General features: G+C 51.0%; 1 protein-coding gene across 1 annotated transcript in view; it reads left to right on the top strand.

Moving 5' to 3' along the window:
• MYO1D (myosin ID) overlaps window positions 1-17,258 on the top strand; it is a gene marked incomplete at both ends in the record, with an annotated part of 152,400 nt that overhangs the window by 94,293 nt on the left and 40,849 nt on the right. The window contains one exon of the mRNA XM_082297298.1: window positions 3,917-4,071. Coding sequence (XP_082153424.1) covers window positions 3,917-4,071 — 155 coding nt within the window. The remainder of the gene's footprint in view (window positions 1-3,916; window positions 4,072-17,258) is intronic.

Raw genomic sequence — 17,258 nt, 5'->3', positions numbered from 1 at the left:
TGGTCCTGGGGAGCAGCCCCAGCCCTGCCCGAGCCCAGCGGGGCTGCTCCAGGGGCTGGGGTGGGCACTGATCCTGCTGATGGATCCAGAGCCCCCCGAGCTGCAGGAAAGGGAGAGAAGGAGAGAGTTTGGGGTGTCTTTGATTCATACACAGGACACAAAGTATTTCATAGAATCATGGATTGAATTTGGATTGGAAGGGACCTCAAAGCCCCTCCAGTGCCACCCCTGCCCTGGCAGGGACACCTCCCACTGTCCCAGGCTGCTCCCAGCCCCAATGTCCAGCCTGGCCTTGGGCACTGCCAGGGATCCAGGGGCAGCCCCAGCTGCTCTGGGCACCCTGTGCCAGGGCCTGCCCACCCTCCCAGGGAAGAATTTTTTCCTAATATCCAGCCTAAACCTACTCTCTTCCAGTTTGAAGCCACTCCATTTGTATTTCTCTTGCCAGGATTTCTCAAATTTACCTCTGGCAAACAGTCAATCTTGCAGAGCCGTTGTTTGTTCCTTGGTGTAGTTCTGTTTTATATTTGTTACCTAATGTTTGTATTTGTGTTGTTTTTCCACTCCTGAGCTGCCTTGCACACTGTCCCCTGTTTTTCTGTGCCTGATCCCCCCCTTCATGGGAGCCCTTCCACCATGTGAGGGAGGCAGTGGAAGGAGCTGGTCAGTGATACAGAAATTCCTTCCTTTTTGGGAAAAGAGCAATTGTTTGAAATGCTCTGAAGGTTTTTTGAGGAGCAAATGGACGATGATGACACCAGCTGGGATGTGTATCCGTGGAGCAGCCCTGTCCTACGTTTGGATGAGTGTTCTCTGGGAAGAGGGAGCGTCCTTCCCACGCACAGAGGTGAACCCGGCTGGAATCCTCTGCCTGCTCCCTCTGCTGCTCCCTGTCAGTGTTTCAAAGCACCCTGTCAGCACAGCAGCATCCTCAGGGGTGGTGTTTCCATGGAAATCTCACTGGAGACAGTCAGCTGATGGCTGCTACAGACACAAACTTGTTTTCAGCTGAGGAAATCACTCCCCATTGCCCACAGCCAGGTTTGCCTGGCCATGGTTGGAGTCACTCGTGTCCCTGCACGGTGCCAGCTCTGCACTGGGACAGGGGGAAGGGCTGGCAACTAAACAGGTTTGGTTCGGCTCAGATGGAAGGAAGGAGTTCTTTACAGTGAGGGTGGGCAGGCCCTGGCACAGGGTGCCCAGAGCAGCTGGGGCTGCCCCTGGATCCCTGGCAGTGTCCCCAGGCAAGGCTGGATGGGGCTTGGAGCAGCCTGGGACAGTGGGAGGTGTCCCTGCCCATGGCAGGGGGTGGCACTGAGGGATCCTTAAGGTCCCTTCCCACCCAAACCATCCCATAGCTCTGGGTGAGGAATGTGTCATTCCCTGCACATGACAAACAGCAGCTTCCCTGTCAGCCCTGGTGGATTCTCCGTATGGAGAAGCTGCTTTGGGGGATTCTGTCTGTGGATTTTCCATGTGCCAGCACTCTGGCACTGCCTCAGGGTACCAATCCACAGTGACCTTCTTGTTCTTACCTGAATTAAAACTGAGCAGGTAACGGCTGTGAGGAATTAAAAGGCACCCCAGCAGCAGAAGGGCTCCTGCAGCCACCTCTCCCCTCCAGTGGTGAACATAATAAAGGATGTTCTGGAGAAGCTGAGGACTTTTTCCTGCTCTTCAAGCAGGGCCAATATTAGTGTTGGTAAATACTGAGATAAGCACCTTCTCTGAAATGATTTCTTTTGTGTTGCATTTATTCGCTCACAGAGTCTTGTGGGGAGGGGTGAAATGGGAAGATTTTGAAGGGCTCTTGGCCTCCTAACAGGGTTCTGTTGAATAATTAATGTTTAAATTGCCTTTTCAAATCCGACACTGCGACTTGTTCATCTTTCACACTCGCTGCACATTTAAAACCTTGATGGCAGCAGTCCCTGTGGTGCTATTGTGCTCACAGGAGGGTATTTAGGCATGCAAATTAATTTTAAGGGACACTATAAAGCCAGGCAGCTGTTAATGCCTGTGCATGAAGTGGAGCTTGTTTGGAAAGCATTTCACAACCCCAGAATAGCCTGAACAGGGAATAAACTCCACCTGTGCTGGTGGAACTGGTAGCAGAGGGCCCTGCCCGGGGTTCCAGGAGCAGCAGCTGCTGTCCTTCAGCTCCTGGGGTAATAAACCAACAAAATCCCAGGGACTGGACCTTGTGTGGTGTCTCATCCCAAAAATAGGGCCCAGACCATGCTGCTGTGGGCTGGGCTGGGCTTTTCTGGGATGTGTGAGGCATCCAGAGCTGCTGGAACAGCTTCCTTAGAAATAACACATTGTGACTGCTGAAGCAAACCCAGGGAGTCGGGAATCTCCAGCACCATTGGTGCTCACACAGGCTCTGGGGAACACAGGAGCCTCTTCCTTAAACAAGGGAATAATGAGACTTTAACTTCCACAAAGTGGTTTATGGGTGCCTCTCACTTGGAGGGGAGTGGGGCTTCTCTCTGCAAATCTCGGGATGGCTCAAAGGAGCCCTTTAATGGGCAGGGAAAGTCCTCTGTGTTCTCTGTGTAGTCATCATCCTTTCACCTTTATTTTATTTTATTTGTTATGTTCTATTTAATCCATTTTATTCTATTTATTTTGTCCCATCTCTTACATTCTATTTATTTTAACCCATTTATTATATTCTGTTTATTTTATTCTATTTCCCTTTCTCTGCTTTGCTGTAGTTGCCTTTTGAGGCTTTTTTTGCCCTCCATCCACTTTGTTTCCCCAGCACAGATCCTTTTATTGCTTTCTCTAATATTCATCTGAGTAACCTGTGCTCCCAGATTGCCCCTCCTAAAAATGTCCTGCTTTTCCTTAGTGAGGTGATGACAAAGCTTTTAGTGAGCCAAGTGCAGTTACTTAGCAGACAACAAAGAAAATGCGAGAAAATAAAAAACCCAAACCAAACCCTGGCACCTTTTTATTTTGTCAGAACAGCCAGCCCTCATCCATGCCTAAACATGGGAATCGTTGTGGCTTTGTAGGGTTTGCAACTCAAATTCTTCCTAAATTCTTGTGTTACCTGCAAATCACAGGGGCACTGAGGTGTTCAGGTTGAAAAAGACCCTTTAAGATCAAGTCCAGCCCCCACTAAAGCTGCACCCCCACTAAACCACATCCTCTCGTGCCCCATCCACACATTTTTTGGACACTTCCAGGGATGGAAACTCCACCCCTGCCCTGGGCAGCTGTGCCAGGGCTGGACAACCAGGGCTGGACAACCCTTTCAGTGAAGAAATTCTCCAAGTATCCCACCTCACCCTCCCCTGGCACAACCTGAGGCCATCAGACACCGTTGGTTTCCCAGCGTGTGTGGGTTTGAAGATGCAGTTGGGCAGACTCCTGGTGAATGTGGGATCCAGTGCTGTCATCCCACGGAGCTTTTGGGGAGAGCTTTTACCTGGGACTGTTGGGAGAGCAGCTGGTGCCATCCTTGGCAGGTGCCCCATGGCCCTGGAGAAGGAGAGTGGCACAGCAGTGGCACAGGAGCTGCTCAGAGCCATCCCAGGCTGGGTGGGGAAACTCCCTCACACCTCCCAGACTCTGAATTCCACAAAGCTGCTGTGGTTTCACCTCACTCAGCTACTGGGGGAGCACCCACCCACTGCCACCCCTCAGCTCCATGGTGGAGCTTGGGAGCATCCTGGAGAGGAGAGAAGCAGCCTGGCAGCAGCAAAGGCACAGGGAATCATGGAATGGCTCAGGTTGGAAAGACCTCAAAGCTCATCCAGTGCCACCCCTGCCGTGGGCAGGGACACCTCCCACTGTCCCAGGCTGCTCCAAGCTCTGTCCAGCCTGGCCTGGGACAGTGCCAGGGACGGGGCATCAACATTTTTATATCAGCACACCCAATGCTGTTCTCCCTTTCTCTCCACAGCTGGTGGGGCTGAGTGTCTCCAACGGGAAGGACCAGCTTGTGGTGTTCCACACCAAGGACAACAAGGATCTCATCGTTTGTCTCTTCAGTAACGACCCCTCCAACGACAGCAGGATCGGGGAGCTTGTGGGAGTCCTGGCCAGTCACTTCAAGAGGTCAGTGCTGGGGCTGGGGCTGCTGGACACCATTCCAAAGTGCCAGGTCATCCCTGGAGTCACTGTGGGGCTGGGCTCCAGCTGGGGCTGTGTTACTTCACTGCAATCCCGGGATACCAGACTGACCTTTTTTCCTGGCATTTTTGGGACACATGTTTTACCTACAACACTTTTTGCCTCTTCTGCCTTCCCTGTATGTGTGTGACAGTCACGGGTGTTTGGGGAACAAAGATCACTGAAGATGCACTTGGAGTGTGTCACAATGGCTCCTGAGGGCTTCCTACAGCCAAACTCTTCTTATTTAAAATTAAGATGGAGCTTTTCTTTGCTCAGGTTGCCCCCCTATCCCAGTACCAGCAGCTGATTTATTCCTTGAGCTGCAAAATGTCATCTCTGCTCCCTGAAGCCTGTCTGTCTTGAAAATCCCTGAGCCAAAGCTGGTAATCAGCTGTGGGATATCTGGGATTGGAGCTACAGCTGGAGCAGCAAGAGTCACCTGGATCCCAGGAGGGAATTCCAGGCTGCCCATGCCAGCACCAGGCAGTGGCTGCACTGCAGCCACACAAAAGGAACTCTGGGGAGAAGCAGGGTGTGGAGCAAGCAGACCTTTGGGTTGTTCCCTGGCTCTTCCAGAGGAGATTCCCAGGAGGAATGATGCTGCTCAGCACACGCAGCCTTGGCTTTGCTGGTCCCATGCTCCACAGGAGTGGAAAAAGGATAAAGTGGAGTCTTTACAGGGAAATCTTCATACAGAGCTGCGAGTGGCAGGAAAACAAGAGAGAATTTTGGTCACTTTAGGTCCCTGGGTATTTTTCCATGAATTCAAGAAGAATGTGCTGGTCCAGCCCCCTCTCACCAGCACGGGGTGAAGTTCAGGGCTGGCCATGCTGCTGGAGGCAGGGGCTGAGTCCACTGGAAATGAATTCTCAGTGCTGGTATAACTTGTTTGGGGAAGTTCAGTGCTGCAGAGCGACAGAAAACATTCTCTGGTTTTGCTTTTCCCTAAATATCATTGCATTTCAAAGGCTGCTCTTGAAGGCTCGGGAGGTTCTGTAAAGCAATGCACTTTATTTGGGAATCCTTGGGTGATGCTCCTCAGGGCCTTGCCAGGTCTCTGGTGTGGGGATGGGCTGTGACACAATTGGCACAATTGGAGACAGAAGCATATTAACTGCTGAACACTCCATGGGTGGCCTGGAGAGAGCTGAAGGAAAAGGGGGAGAAAAGGAAAAAAACAGGGGCATCAAGGCAGGCTGATTTGGACAAGGGGAGAAGAAGAAGTCTGCCCAGAGATGGTCTCTTCTCCCATTTGGAGACTCTCCATGCTTTTCCTGGTGATTGGCTTTACCATCCTAATAAAACCACGAATTTGGGGGTATTTAATCCTTAATCTGCATCATCTCCTCCCCTCCCAGGATGAGAGCACCTGGAGGGATCCAGGTCCCATGTTCAGTGTCCAATTCCCCAAAATTGCTGTTCCTTTTGCTCGGATGGGTCCCCCCAGCACCAGCCCTTGTGTCACCTGTCCCCCACTCAGCCCCAGGCACAGCTGCTTCACTTGAACAAAGAATGTTGTGAGCATCAGCCTCAAGTATTGCACTGCTCTCCTAAAGGTGGAAACTGCTGATTCTCAGTTTCTTACACTGATTTTAACAATGGCATTTCTATCTTTAAAAATAATTAGGCTTCATCTAATCACTGTCTGTAGGAGAATGGCAGTTAAATACATTTGTGTGCTGATCAGCTCCACTTAACACAATATTAGCTTTATTTTAGTGCTTCAAATGACAAATCTCAGCACAGCTGGGTAAATGGGAGAGCTGCTCTAGAAGCCCATTTTTCTCCAACATCCAATAAAAGTTCCTGGATGAAGGGCAATGCACAGGACAACTTGCATTTAGTTTCCCAAATATATAAAATGTCATGGTTTCCCTCTTCAAAGCAGTATCTGTAAATCAAAACAGAAGGAAATATTCATGTTTTCCATCACTTCCCATTTTCCTGGAGTCAAAAGCTGCTGTCAGTGAATGGGATTAGCTGACCCCTTGCTGGAGAGGCGCTGGGGGAATTCCTCATTAACCAGGATTAGCTGCGGGTCATGTGCCCCTGGCAGGGGTCAGTTTTCTCCTCCTGCCTGAGGAGCTGCTGCTCTGAGCAAAGACTGGAGCCAGCAGGAAAATCTCGAGCCTAAAAGTTCAGTTTCTTGGGAAGATCCCACCCATGATGGGGTTTGAGAGCTCTGCTCCACCCAGGATGTGGGAGCAGCTCCTGTGGATGGTGGAGCTCTCACTGAATATTAAAAGCAGTTTCCAGCCATCTCAGACCCATCCTGAATCCCTGCTGGGAGGTTTTGGCAGGGCTGAGGTGTCACAGGCACCTGTGGTTGTGTGGGGGGTGGTGGGTAATGATCCTTTAACTTTGTGGAATAAAATCATGGGAATTCAGGGCCATTCTGTGTTCATAGGGAAGGGGAGGAGGAGGCTGCTGGTGTCACCTGTGCTGGGGACACCCAAACCTTCTCATTCAGATGCTTTCTGACAGGTTTTGGTTTTTATTCCAAACTCTTTGAACTGAGAACTTCACTGCTGACATGTCTATTTGGGAATTTTGGACATTTCCAGCAAGAAATAGCTTGGACATTTCAGAGCAGTTACAGAGGTGACATCTCTCAATGCTGCACTCTGCAGCTGCTTCTGGGCACAAAGGCTTCACATTTGGGAATGTTTTGCCTGAGTTCACATTTCTTTGCATCACCCATGAAAGCTTCACAAAGCTGGGTCTTTTAAGAGTTATTCCTGGTAGGAATTGTCTTACTTTGAGATTGTGAATCACAAATAAGTGTTTATACAATGGAAAACTAACATGAGGCTTCTGGGAGCTGTTTTTAATGGAGTTAACGGGACTTCAAGTCACACTTCCACTAAGTCAGCTGGATTTGGGTTTTTTTTTACAATGCACCTGAATTCCCAACAGGAATGATGGGAAGCTGGATGAGGTGTTGGTGTAGTGGCCACAATAAGTTCATGTCTGCCTGCAAAAACAGTGCCCATGAGCCTGAGCTCCCCTGGCTGTTTCCACCTCAGGGATGGGCATCTTCTGCCAGAGCCCAGGAGAGCTGGGATGCAGTGAGTGCCTGGAACAGCTGGGAAAATCCAGTGGTCCCTTGCAGGAGCAGGTGTGTGAAATGTGGATCGTGTTTTGCCCTTGGTGCCCAGCAGGAAGCAGAGGTGCTCTGCAGTAACTCAGAGCTCAGTGCCCTCGTCCTGGGTTTGCTGAGGCAGGGAGCAGCTCCTGGGAGCTCTGGGTGTGGCCACAGTGTCCCTGCAGGGGCTGGGGCTCGGGAGAAAGGGACCTGAGGAGCTCTTGGACAAGAGGGGGTGGGTGTAGAAGAGGAGGATTATATTTGTCCTTTCCATTTTACATCCTCACAGCCCCTCAGGCTCTAGAAGATGTCTGGAGTGGTCGGTGCTGGGCACTGAGGACTTTCTGGGTGCCCTTCACCTGAGATGACCCAGCTGTGGTCACCTCCCTGTGCTCTCACCGTGCTGTGGCTCCCACCTGTGTCGGGTCCTCCCCGTGGGGGTGATCTGATCCCTGGGGGTGCTCAGGTGTCCCCAGGGAGGGTGCCCAAGGCCCATCCTGTTCCCAGGCTCTGTTCCCCTCCTCCCAGGGCCGATTCCCTGCCCGGGGGTGCAGGCAGGGTTTGTTCTGTCTGGCTGCCCACGCGTTGGGATCAGGGAGTCACTGCCCTGCTCTCCGGTGCTTTCTGTTCCCTAATCCCCACATTGTCTGCAGCCTCAGCCCCTGGGTTCCTTCCAGGATTCCTGGAGGGAAGGGGCGTTAAAAGAGCAGTCAAAAGCAATCCCTGCAGAACTCCAGCAGAAAATCACTTGCCTGAGGATAATTTTATATTTTCTATTGCGCTTTGGGACCTTTCAGCCGATTTTAATCATTTGTGTGCCCTGGATTCATTTTCCTTAGCTTTGGCGCCTTACCCTGGAGCGTTGGCTCCGGTACTGATGGGGCAGGAATTCACTCAGAGGGATCTCAATCAGGGGGATCTCTCACTGCCCCAGGGCTGTGGCTCCAGGTCCTGCTCCACACAGGGCTCCCAGTGATCCTCAGGAAGATCACATTCCCTGCCCTTCCCTTCCTCCTGCCCTGAGTGCTGTCCTTGTGCTCCATCCCTGCATTCCATTGCATGAGGGAGGTGGCAGCAATTTCTTTGATAGGGGAAGTGGAGGGGTTTGGGTGTTGGGTTCAGTGTCACCTGCACGTGTGTCACTGTAACCCAGGAATGGGCGTGTGCAGGTGGAATTTATACATAAATACAGAAAATCGGGCAAAATCCATGTACATCCATAGATGGGCACAAATCACAGAATCCTGCAGTGGTTTGGGTGGAAGGGACCTCAAAGCCCATCCAGTGCCACCCCTGCCATGGGCACGGACACCTTCCACTTCCAACCCGGCCTTGGACACTTCCAGGGATGGGGCAGCCACAGCTTCTCTGGGCATCTTGTGCCAGTGCCCAGAATATCTGCAAGCATAGAGGAAAAATATGTTAATATAGATGTAAAATGTAGGAAATTCTATTTATGTACATCTGTGTGCACAGGTGTAAAAAAACTGGGGGGAAATCTGTGCCCTCAGCCTCTCAAAACCAGGTTTGGTGGAAGATGCCCAGGTTTCTCAGGCTTCCATACCGAGCCAGACTTGCCTGGGGAAGCACATCCCAAAACACCTCGGTGCCTCCCTCAGCACTCAGGGATACAGCTGGGATTAAAGCTGCTTCTGCTGAATTCTGAGCAGAGCAGGACCTGGGAGGGGACAAGTGAGGTCACCCCTCGGTGGGGTCACCAGAGGCTGCTCATCCCTTGGGGTGGGTGTAGGGAAACCTAAAGCTGAGCTGGGGCTGGAGGAGACACCTCAGGGCATTCAGGAAAGCCTTTTTTAGGGAAAAAAAGAGCACTTTGGCTGCTTCCCTGGTATTCAAAGCTTCAGCCATAGAACTGGAACTGCTCAAAACTGGGGGTGAGGCATTATTCCCCTGACCCCCTGCGCTGCAGAAATGACTGTCAGGTAAATCCTCCCCGGAGCTGCAGCGATTTGGGGAGGTTGGATCGGTTTGGTACAAAGAGAAGAACACACAGATGGTTTTTCTGCTGTTTTGCTCTTTGCACCAGTGGTGGCAAACAAAGCTTCTGCAAACAGGGGGAAGTGCGAGGGTGTAAATGATGCCATTACCTCAGAGGAGGTGTTTGAGGTGATGCTCCCAGAGCTGAGGGGTGATTTTGTTATTTAGTCTGAATGTGGAAGGGTTTGTCAGGGAGATGGAGACAAACACCCCATAAATACCCATTTTCAGCCCACTGTGCAGGAGCAGGAGTGTTTGGTACATTTTTGGTGCTGGCTGTAAACAAAGCCAGAAGAGATTCAACTTGGGGTGATTTTGATTGTTTAGGAAAAAAATGCTCAGCTCAAAGATGAGCCCAGCCTGGAACACAAATCATTTGATTAAAATGGATTCAAGATTTTTTATTTGATGTTTTTTTCCACTGATGTGGAGAGACAGACCTTTGGCTCAGGCCCAGCAATCAGGCAAGGGGTTAAACCTTCAATTTGTCATATAAATATGCTTTTTCCTATCAAAATTGGGCTGATTTTAATCAGTTTAGGATTGTTCTTTTCTTTTAAAGCTGTTTTCCTTTCTCTGGTAGAAACCTTGATTAACTGCTGAGATTCAGGGAGCTAAACCTGGAGCGTGTTCTGGGTAACGGGACCATGGGGATGTTAATGTTGGATTTTTGGGACAGAGACAGGAGGAGGAGCCCAAACTGCTTCAGGAGAACATGAGCACAGCTCCCAAAGGCTCTCCCCAGGGAAATGACCCTGTCCTGGGGCAGAGCCTGCCCTCAGAGGAGGGGTGGCACGAATCTGTCACTTGAGCTTTGAGAAATCCCTGAGCTGACAGGGGGTCACAGCCAGGGCTGAGGAGGTTCCTTCATTTTTAATCATAATCCATTTTTAGGCAAATTCTGCTGGGTTTGAGGGGAGCCTGAACCCACAGGTAGCAGCTTTTAAGCACCAAGTACCCTGCAGAAGGGCAGTGGCAAGGGGAAAACAGTTTCCTTATACAAAATAAATGGGAAAATAAAACAAACTGGGAAAATTGGCCTCATTCTCTTGGCTTGTCTTTGTGACTTCAATAAAATCTCTAGCCTGTAGCTAAGATTCACCTTTGATTTATGGTGTTTGTAGAGTTGGACGGGGCTTGGAGCAGCCTGGGATAGTGGAAGGTGTCCCTGCCCATGGCAGGGGTGGGACTGGTGATCCTTAAGGTCCCTTCCAACCCAACCCATTCCACGATTCCCCAATAATCACCTCTGGTAATTCCTCTGTCGACCCCACAGTTGTAACTTGGGTTGAGAAATGAGTTTTCCTTGGGAAAACAGATGAAAGATTTGTTGTTTTGAGTGACTCCAGGGCATGGAGAGGTGGAATTACAGCATCCTGATGAGACTCTGTCTCTGGTTTAATTCTTTTACATCTCAGAAAACTCTTGTTGCAACTTTTCCCCAACACTTGTCCTGTGGGAAGCAAACTTGTTAAGGAACTCAGAAGATGATCATTCCCTTCCTTAAAGCTCATCTTCCCACTGCTGCTGCTGCTTGTTCTCTGTCTCTGAGTGGGTCCCTGGCCAGGGAAGCCTCCCCAGCTCACACTCCCATGGAAAAGCAGCTTTTTGTTACACTTCTCAATGTGTTCCTGACACGGAAAAAAGTATTTGTCTCCCACAGTCCTGGATTTGTGATCTTGAGAACACAATGAGCTCAGGGGAGGGCTTTGGGCTCTCACCAGGCCAATGGGTTTGTGTGAATCCTTTATTTGAGTCCCAGCCTCTGCATCTGAAAGTCAATTCTTGTGTCTGATAACATAAATAGTAACAATTAATTGTATTTCATGGCCTTTCTTTGAGTGCAGCCAGGTTTATTGGTCCGTTTTCCTTCCCTAATCTGCCTGTGCCCTGCACCATTGTGTGTCAGCACCAATTTTGTCCAAAACCCTCTGGAAAGAGGATTCAGTTTTATTCCTTTTCATCCTTTATTCCAGCATCCCTGTGGAACTTTGGTGCTTTCCCTTCCCTGAGCGGCTCCTGGATGCTGAAGCTCCGTGCCCAGGGTCCTCCTGGGAGGGAGCTCTGGGTAGAAATGAAGTTATTGGGGCTTGGGGTGCTGAAGGAGACTGATATTCCCATGGTGTCACTTGGTGTTTCCTGGAATTGTTTTGTGTTCGAGAAGTCTTCCCCAGGGCGCTTAAAAATCATGGATTACTTTGGGAATTTGGACCCAGGTTTCCTCAGTAACTGTAATTCCTGTGGAAATAGATCTCCAGTGACCAAAAAATCCTCTTCAGTGGCCAGAGGTGTTCTCTGGTGTCCAAAGGTGCTACCCAGAGATGCAAAAGTCCTCTTCAGTGGCCAGAGGTCCCCTCCTGTGACCACAGGTGCTCTCAGTGGCCCACATGTGCTCTCAGTGGCCCACAGGTGCTCTCAGTGGCCCACAGGCGCTCTCCAGCCCTCCACCTCAGTGTGATATTACTACAGATAATGTTTGCTCTCGCTGACGTTTTGCAGAGCTCCCTGAGTTTCCCGGTTCATTCCCTGTCTCCATCTGAAGGATCTGCTGGGTTAAACAGGTGAATCCTTTCCATCCTTGGACAAGCTAAAGCTCCAGGGTGAAGCTGGACTTATTTGTGGTCTGGGGGAAAAAGCAGCATTGAGAGTGTCAGAAGAGGTGAGACAGTCCTAGAGTAGAAAACTCAAAGCCATCCTCCTCCTCCTCCTCCTCCTCCTCCTCCTCCTCCTCCTCCTCCTCCTCCTCCTGCTCCTCCCTCAGGGTTTCAGAAGCCTCAGACCCCTAAATATGAGCATTTTCATATTTTAGAGCACTTAACGTTTTCTGTGTCATTTTATGAGGCTCTGTCCAGCTCCCTACTCTCCTTGAGACATTTATGATCAGAAATTAAAGCAATTAAGGCAATCACTCCTGAGGATCTGGAATTCCTGCATCCCACAGCTGTCCTTCCCAATCCAGCTTCCCTTTTGGTGCTGGGAACTGGGGATTTCCTCCAGCACAGGCAGTGATGTGGGAATAGGAAAATGGAAATTTCTCATCTTACAAATCTCTTCCTCTCTGGCTCTGGGCTCTGTTCAGTGCATTCATTATCACAAATTCTTATTTTCAGTCTTGAACCGCAGCTCTTGGCATTCAGTGAGCACCGGGGAAGTTTCACACGAATCCACACTTCTTTCTTTTCCTGAAAATGTTCAAAAACCCCGTGGATGTGGCACTTGAGTGATGAACATGGTGGTGGTGCTGGATTGACAGTTGGACCTGATGATCTTCAAGGTCTTTTCCAGCTTTAATGATTCCGTGATTCCATGAGCCATCACCCCGCCCCCGTTAACAACCTGACAGAAGCAGGAGAGGCTCTGAAAAAGTGTTGGATGATACAAACACAGCCCCAAATCCTCTGCTGCATCCCAAAATCTCAGACTGGTGTGGGTTGGAGGGGACCTCAAAGCCCCTCCAGCCCCAGCCCTGCCCTGGCAGGGACACCTCCCACTGCCCCAGGCTGCTCCCAGCCCCAATGTCCAGCCTGGCCTGGGACACTGCCAGGGATCCAGGGGCAGCCCCAGCTGCTCTGGGCACCCTGTGCCAGGGCCTGCCCACCCTCCCAGGGAACAATTCCCAATTCCCAATCTCCCATCCATGCCTGCCCTCTGGCACTGGGATCCATTCCCTGTGTCCTGTCCCTCCATCCCCTGTCCCCAATCTCTCTCCATGTTTCCTGCAGCTCCCTCAGGCCCTGCGAGGCCACAGTGAGCTCACCCCTGGTCTCCTCCCCAGGCTGAACAGTCCCAGCTCTCCCAGCCTCTCCTCCCAGCAAAGCTGCTCCATCCCTTGGATCATCCTGGAGCCTCCTTTTGTTCCCAGTGAGGCACTCCAGGCTGGGTTTCCCACCTTGGTTTCCCACACTGGCTCTCATTATTCCCAGTGAAGGTCTTGGTGTGCTCCGTGGGCCAGACCCTGAGCCAAGCTTAGGAAAAGCTTTGCCTTTTAACTGCACTCCTTCAGTTTGGAGAGAGCTCTGAGGATCAATCCCAAAGAGGTTTCTGTAAAAACTTGGACAGTAAAGGTTTTCAAGGCCTTAATATTTTTAGAGAGATGGAAATTTAATAAAATAAAGAGGATCAGTAGGTTGGTCATGTTTGAAACAATAAGGGAAAGATGCCTCTTTCTCTTAAATATTTAATCAAGAGAAATATAATCATCAATAAAATATTGGTATTGATTAATGTATTGGATATTTGATAAGCCTCATCAAAAATATTCCAGCCACTTTTTACATTCTTACATAAATCGTGAAAATTTACATGAACAAAGCTTTCCTGCTCTTCTGCTCTGTGGCATCCTCAGCAGAGCCAAAACTGCTCTTTTCAGCTTCCTTTCCTCCCATTCTCCTCTGGCCCAGCTCTTTGCTCAGGTTTGAGTTGTTCCCCAAAAGGCTTTGGTGTTTCTGTGACTGCTCTGTCAGAGGTCACTGGGATCCCAGGAAATGATTCTTCTTAGTGACTTCAGTCTCTTTAGGGATTCTAATGAGTGATTTTTCACAGAACTCAGAGGGGAGGTTGGGTTTGAGGTTTTTCTGGATGGTGTGGAGGATCTCACTGATAAGACCTGGATGTGCTGAAGACCCCGAGCTTGGGGCTTGGCATTTTTGGAAATGTCTGAGGACCTTTCTAATTAGATACTAAATATTTGGCAGAAGTATTGCCTCCCAACAGTTCCTTCTGAAGCGGAGGTCAGATAAATTAGAATTTAAATGTGGCTGTATTGGAAAAACAAGGCAAAACCGTTTATTTCTCAGCATATTTTAGAGCTTTTATTTTGTTTTTTGCTACAGATACAGAACTGAATCTGTGAGCTGAAGGTTTAAGGCTCATGCTGTAAAGCAGGCTGGAAAAAAAATCATGTTCCTGGTGTAAAACTGAAGTAGATCAACTTAATCTACTGAGCCTGGAGTGTTGTTCTCCTTCCAAATCCTCCCACACCAGGTTGTCATTTCGTACCCAGATTTCTGAGTGTGTTTGGTCCATGGCTCTCCTCTTTCCCCTTTGCTCTGCCAAATTCCCAAATTAAGCAGTGTTGGGTTTTTTATGTCATATAAGAAAGATTTGCATAAGTGCAGTTATGGTAATTTCGTGGTGAGTTTCAATGTGTTGGCTTCATTTCAGCCCTTCAGACCCTTAAATCACTTTTGATTTGCTGTTGCTTAAACATTGCCTTTTTACCCCTTTGGAAAACAGATGCATCGAGGATGAGCCGAGTCAAATTTCCCTGGAAATCTGCTTTGTTCCTGGAGTCAGGCTGAGAACTCCTGCCCAGAGCTGGGTGTAATAATTTATTATCCAAATGGGATGTTTTAGTGCTGAATTAAGTGAGGGGGGGAAAAACCAGAGGGGAGTGCCGGTGAGGAAAATCCAAATTTTTTTCCCCAGTTTTTTCCCCAAATAAAGAAGCTTTTTACAGTGAGCATGGGGAGCCCTGGCACAGGGTACCCAGAGCAGCTGGGGCTGCCCCTGGATCCCTGGCAGTGTCCCAGGCCAGGCTGGACATTGGGGCTGGGAGCAGCCTGGGGCAGTGGGAGGTGTCCCTGCCAGGGCAGGGGTGGCACTGGAGGGGCTTGAAGTCCCTTCCTATCCTGGGATTCTGGGATAAATCCCACTCAGAGGAGCCAGCTGAGTTCGGGCTCCTCTCCCCACCGGGTGTGGTGGCAGGATCCTGATCGTGTCTGTCCCACTCCCAGGAAAGCTCTGGGAGCTGTGTTATTCCCAGTTTCCGTGCTGTGCTGGGCTCCGAGCTGTGGGATCCCTTCGAGGTGCTTTAAAAAAAAGAAATTCCATGGTGGAAAATGGCACCTTAAAGGATCTGGCCTGGAAAAGTGCTGCTGGCACCGGGCTGGTGGGGCAGGGCAGGGCTGTGCAGCCTGGGAAGGATCCAAGTGCCAGCCTGGATGCCCTGAAAACCTGGGATTCTGAGGCACAACATCGAGTGTGGGGATGGGTGGGGAGGCAGCTGAGCACAGCAGCACAGGCTCGGCCCCGAGCTGCTGCCGGGAGGTGCCACATCCCCATCCTGGTGCTCTGTGCTCCAGGCAGCGGCTGCAGCGCTGATCGCCCCACCCAGCCCAGCCCCATCCCACTGCAGCCGCATCTCCCGCTCTGAGGAGGCTTCACGGTGTCCTCTGGGCACACAGGAACAGCCTGCCTTCTCCTTGGGGTGCCCGTGGGCTTCCTGCCTTCTCCTTGGGGTGCCCGTGGGCTTCCTGCCTTCTGCTGGGGGTGCCCGTGGGCTTCCTGCCTTCTCCTTGGGGTGCCCGTGGGGTTCCTGCCTTCTGCTGGGGGTGCCTGTGGGGTTCCTGCCTTCTCCTGGGAGTCCCAGTGGGGTTCCTGCCTTTTCCTTGGGGTCCATGGGGGGTTCCTGCAGCCAGAGCTGCTTCCAGCATCTCCAGGGTGCTCGGCTATAGCCCCTCCCCCGCAGAGAACAATGAGCCATTTTCTCCTTGTGAGCCTTGCTGGGTTGATAAGTAGTTGGCAAAAAGAGCTTCATGGGGTCACAAAATCCCGGAATATCCTGAGCTGGACCCAGGAGGACCATCAGGTCCAACTCCTTGGGGAGTTTGGGGTTTGTTGCCCGTGCAGGCCCAGGGAGAAGTTTATTTGCGGGCCCCTCACCTCCGCACAGTCTGTGGCTGGAATGGGTGTGCAGGGAGTAGCTTTCACTACAGATTTCATCCCATTTCAGTTCATCCTTTCCTTCAAGGATTTCATTTGGGAGCTGCAGTGCTGAGAGGAAAATGCAATTCAGGTGATAAAAACCAAATTAGGAAAAGCCCAAGGAGCACCTGGTGCTCCCACATTCAGATCCATCCGACGCTGGGCTCTGCCTCGGAGCTGGATGAGTTTTTGTGTTGGTTTTGGCCTGGTTTCCTTCCCACTCATGGGGAATGCTGAGGTGGAAGGAGCTCTGGATATGCACCAGGCATGGAGGAGAGACAGATATTCCAGAAAACTTCTGAAATGCTCCAGCTTTCCAGCAGCATCACTTTCGAAATGTCCATCTCTGCTTGTGGCCCTGAGGGCCAGCACTGGGCTGTTCCCAGGCTCCTCCAGGCAAGGCTTGGAGGCAGAGTGCTGGCTTGGTTCTTGGGGCAGCATTGAATGGGTTTAAACTTGGGGGTCAAACAGCAAGAGCTGGCAGTGACACCGAGCTGCTGGCTCCGTGCTGCTCCCTTTGTTCCCCCTCCTCTCCCCTCTGGAAGCTCCAGCTCCGGCTGAGCCATGTCAGCACTGGTCAGGCCATGCAGGGCTGGGGGCAGTGACCACCCAAACGTGGGGTCCTGCTTTGGAGCCGGTGGGATCCTGTGCCAGACACGGAGCATTTGGATCCAAGAGTGCCGTGGGCAGGGAAGGGGCAGGGGAAGGGCTTTGGGAATGGGGCACTGTCCTTTCAGGGCGGAGTGGCCGCTCAGGCTGGGGCTCTGTGCGCTGGTGATGCTCTGCTGGCCTGGGACATCCCTCCCTTGGCCTCCCAGCACAGCCAAGAGGAGGCAGCTCCTCCACAGGAATCCTCCCTGTCCCTCTCCCATCTCTGTCCCATCCCTACACAGCACATCATGCTCCCCAGAGCTCCAAAGGGCAGTTTGGTTTCCCTTCCCTTCCCTTCCCTTCCCTTCCCTTCCCTTCCCTTCCCTTCCCTTCCCTTCCCTTCCCTTCCCTTCCCTTCCCTTCCCTTCCCTTCCCTTCCCTTCCCTTCCCTTCCCTTCCCTTCCCTTCCCTTCCTCCCTGCCTTCTTTTCCCCCATACCCCACTGCAGAACCGGGCAGGGGGTCACTGGGGCAGGTGCTTTGAGGTTGATTTCCTCAGCACAAAAATCCTGAGAGGAGGGAAAAGAAATCTGAAAGGAAAGAGGATAATGCTCTGATTCCATGAAATCCCCGGGCCTTTCCATATATTCCTTATCCTTCCTCTAAACACCCAGTTCCATACTGGGAGCCCAGTAGCAGTTCTGTATGCTGCTGTGCTGATCCCAGGAGTACACAGCTGCTTTCAGGAAGCTGCC

This window comes from Coloeus monedula (genome assembly GCF_965178545.1).
Source record: "Coloeus monedula genome assembly, chromosome: 26".
In the NCBI taxonomy this organism is placed as follows: Eukaryota; Metazoa; Chordata; class Aves; order Passeriformes; family Corvidae; genus Coloeus; species Coloeus monedula.
Note: the sequence above shows the minus strand (reverse complement) of the source record. Positions and strands in the feature narration are given on the sequence as shown.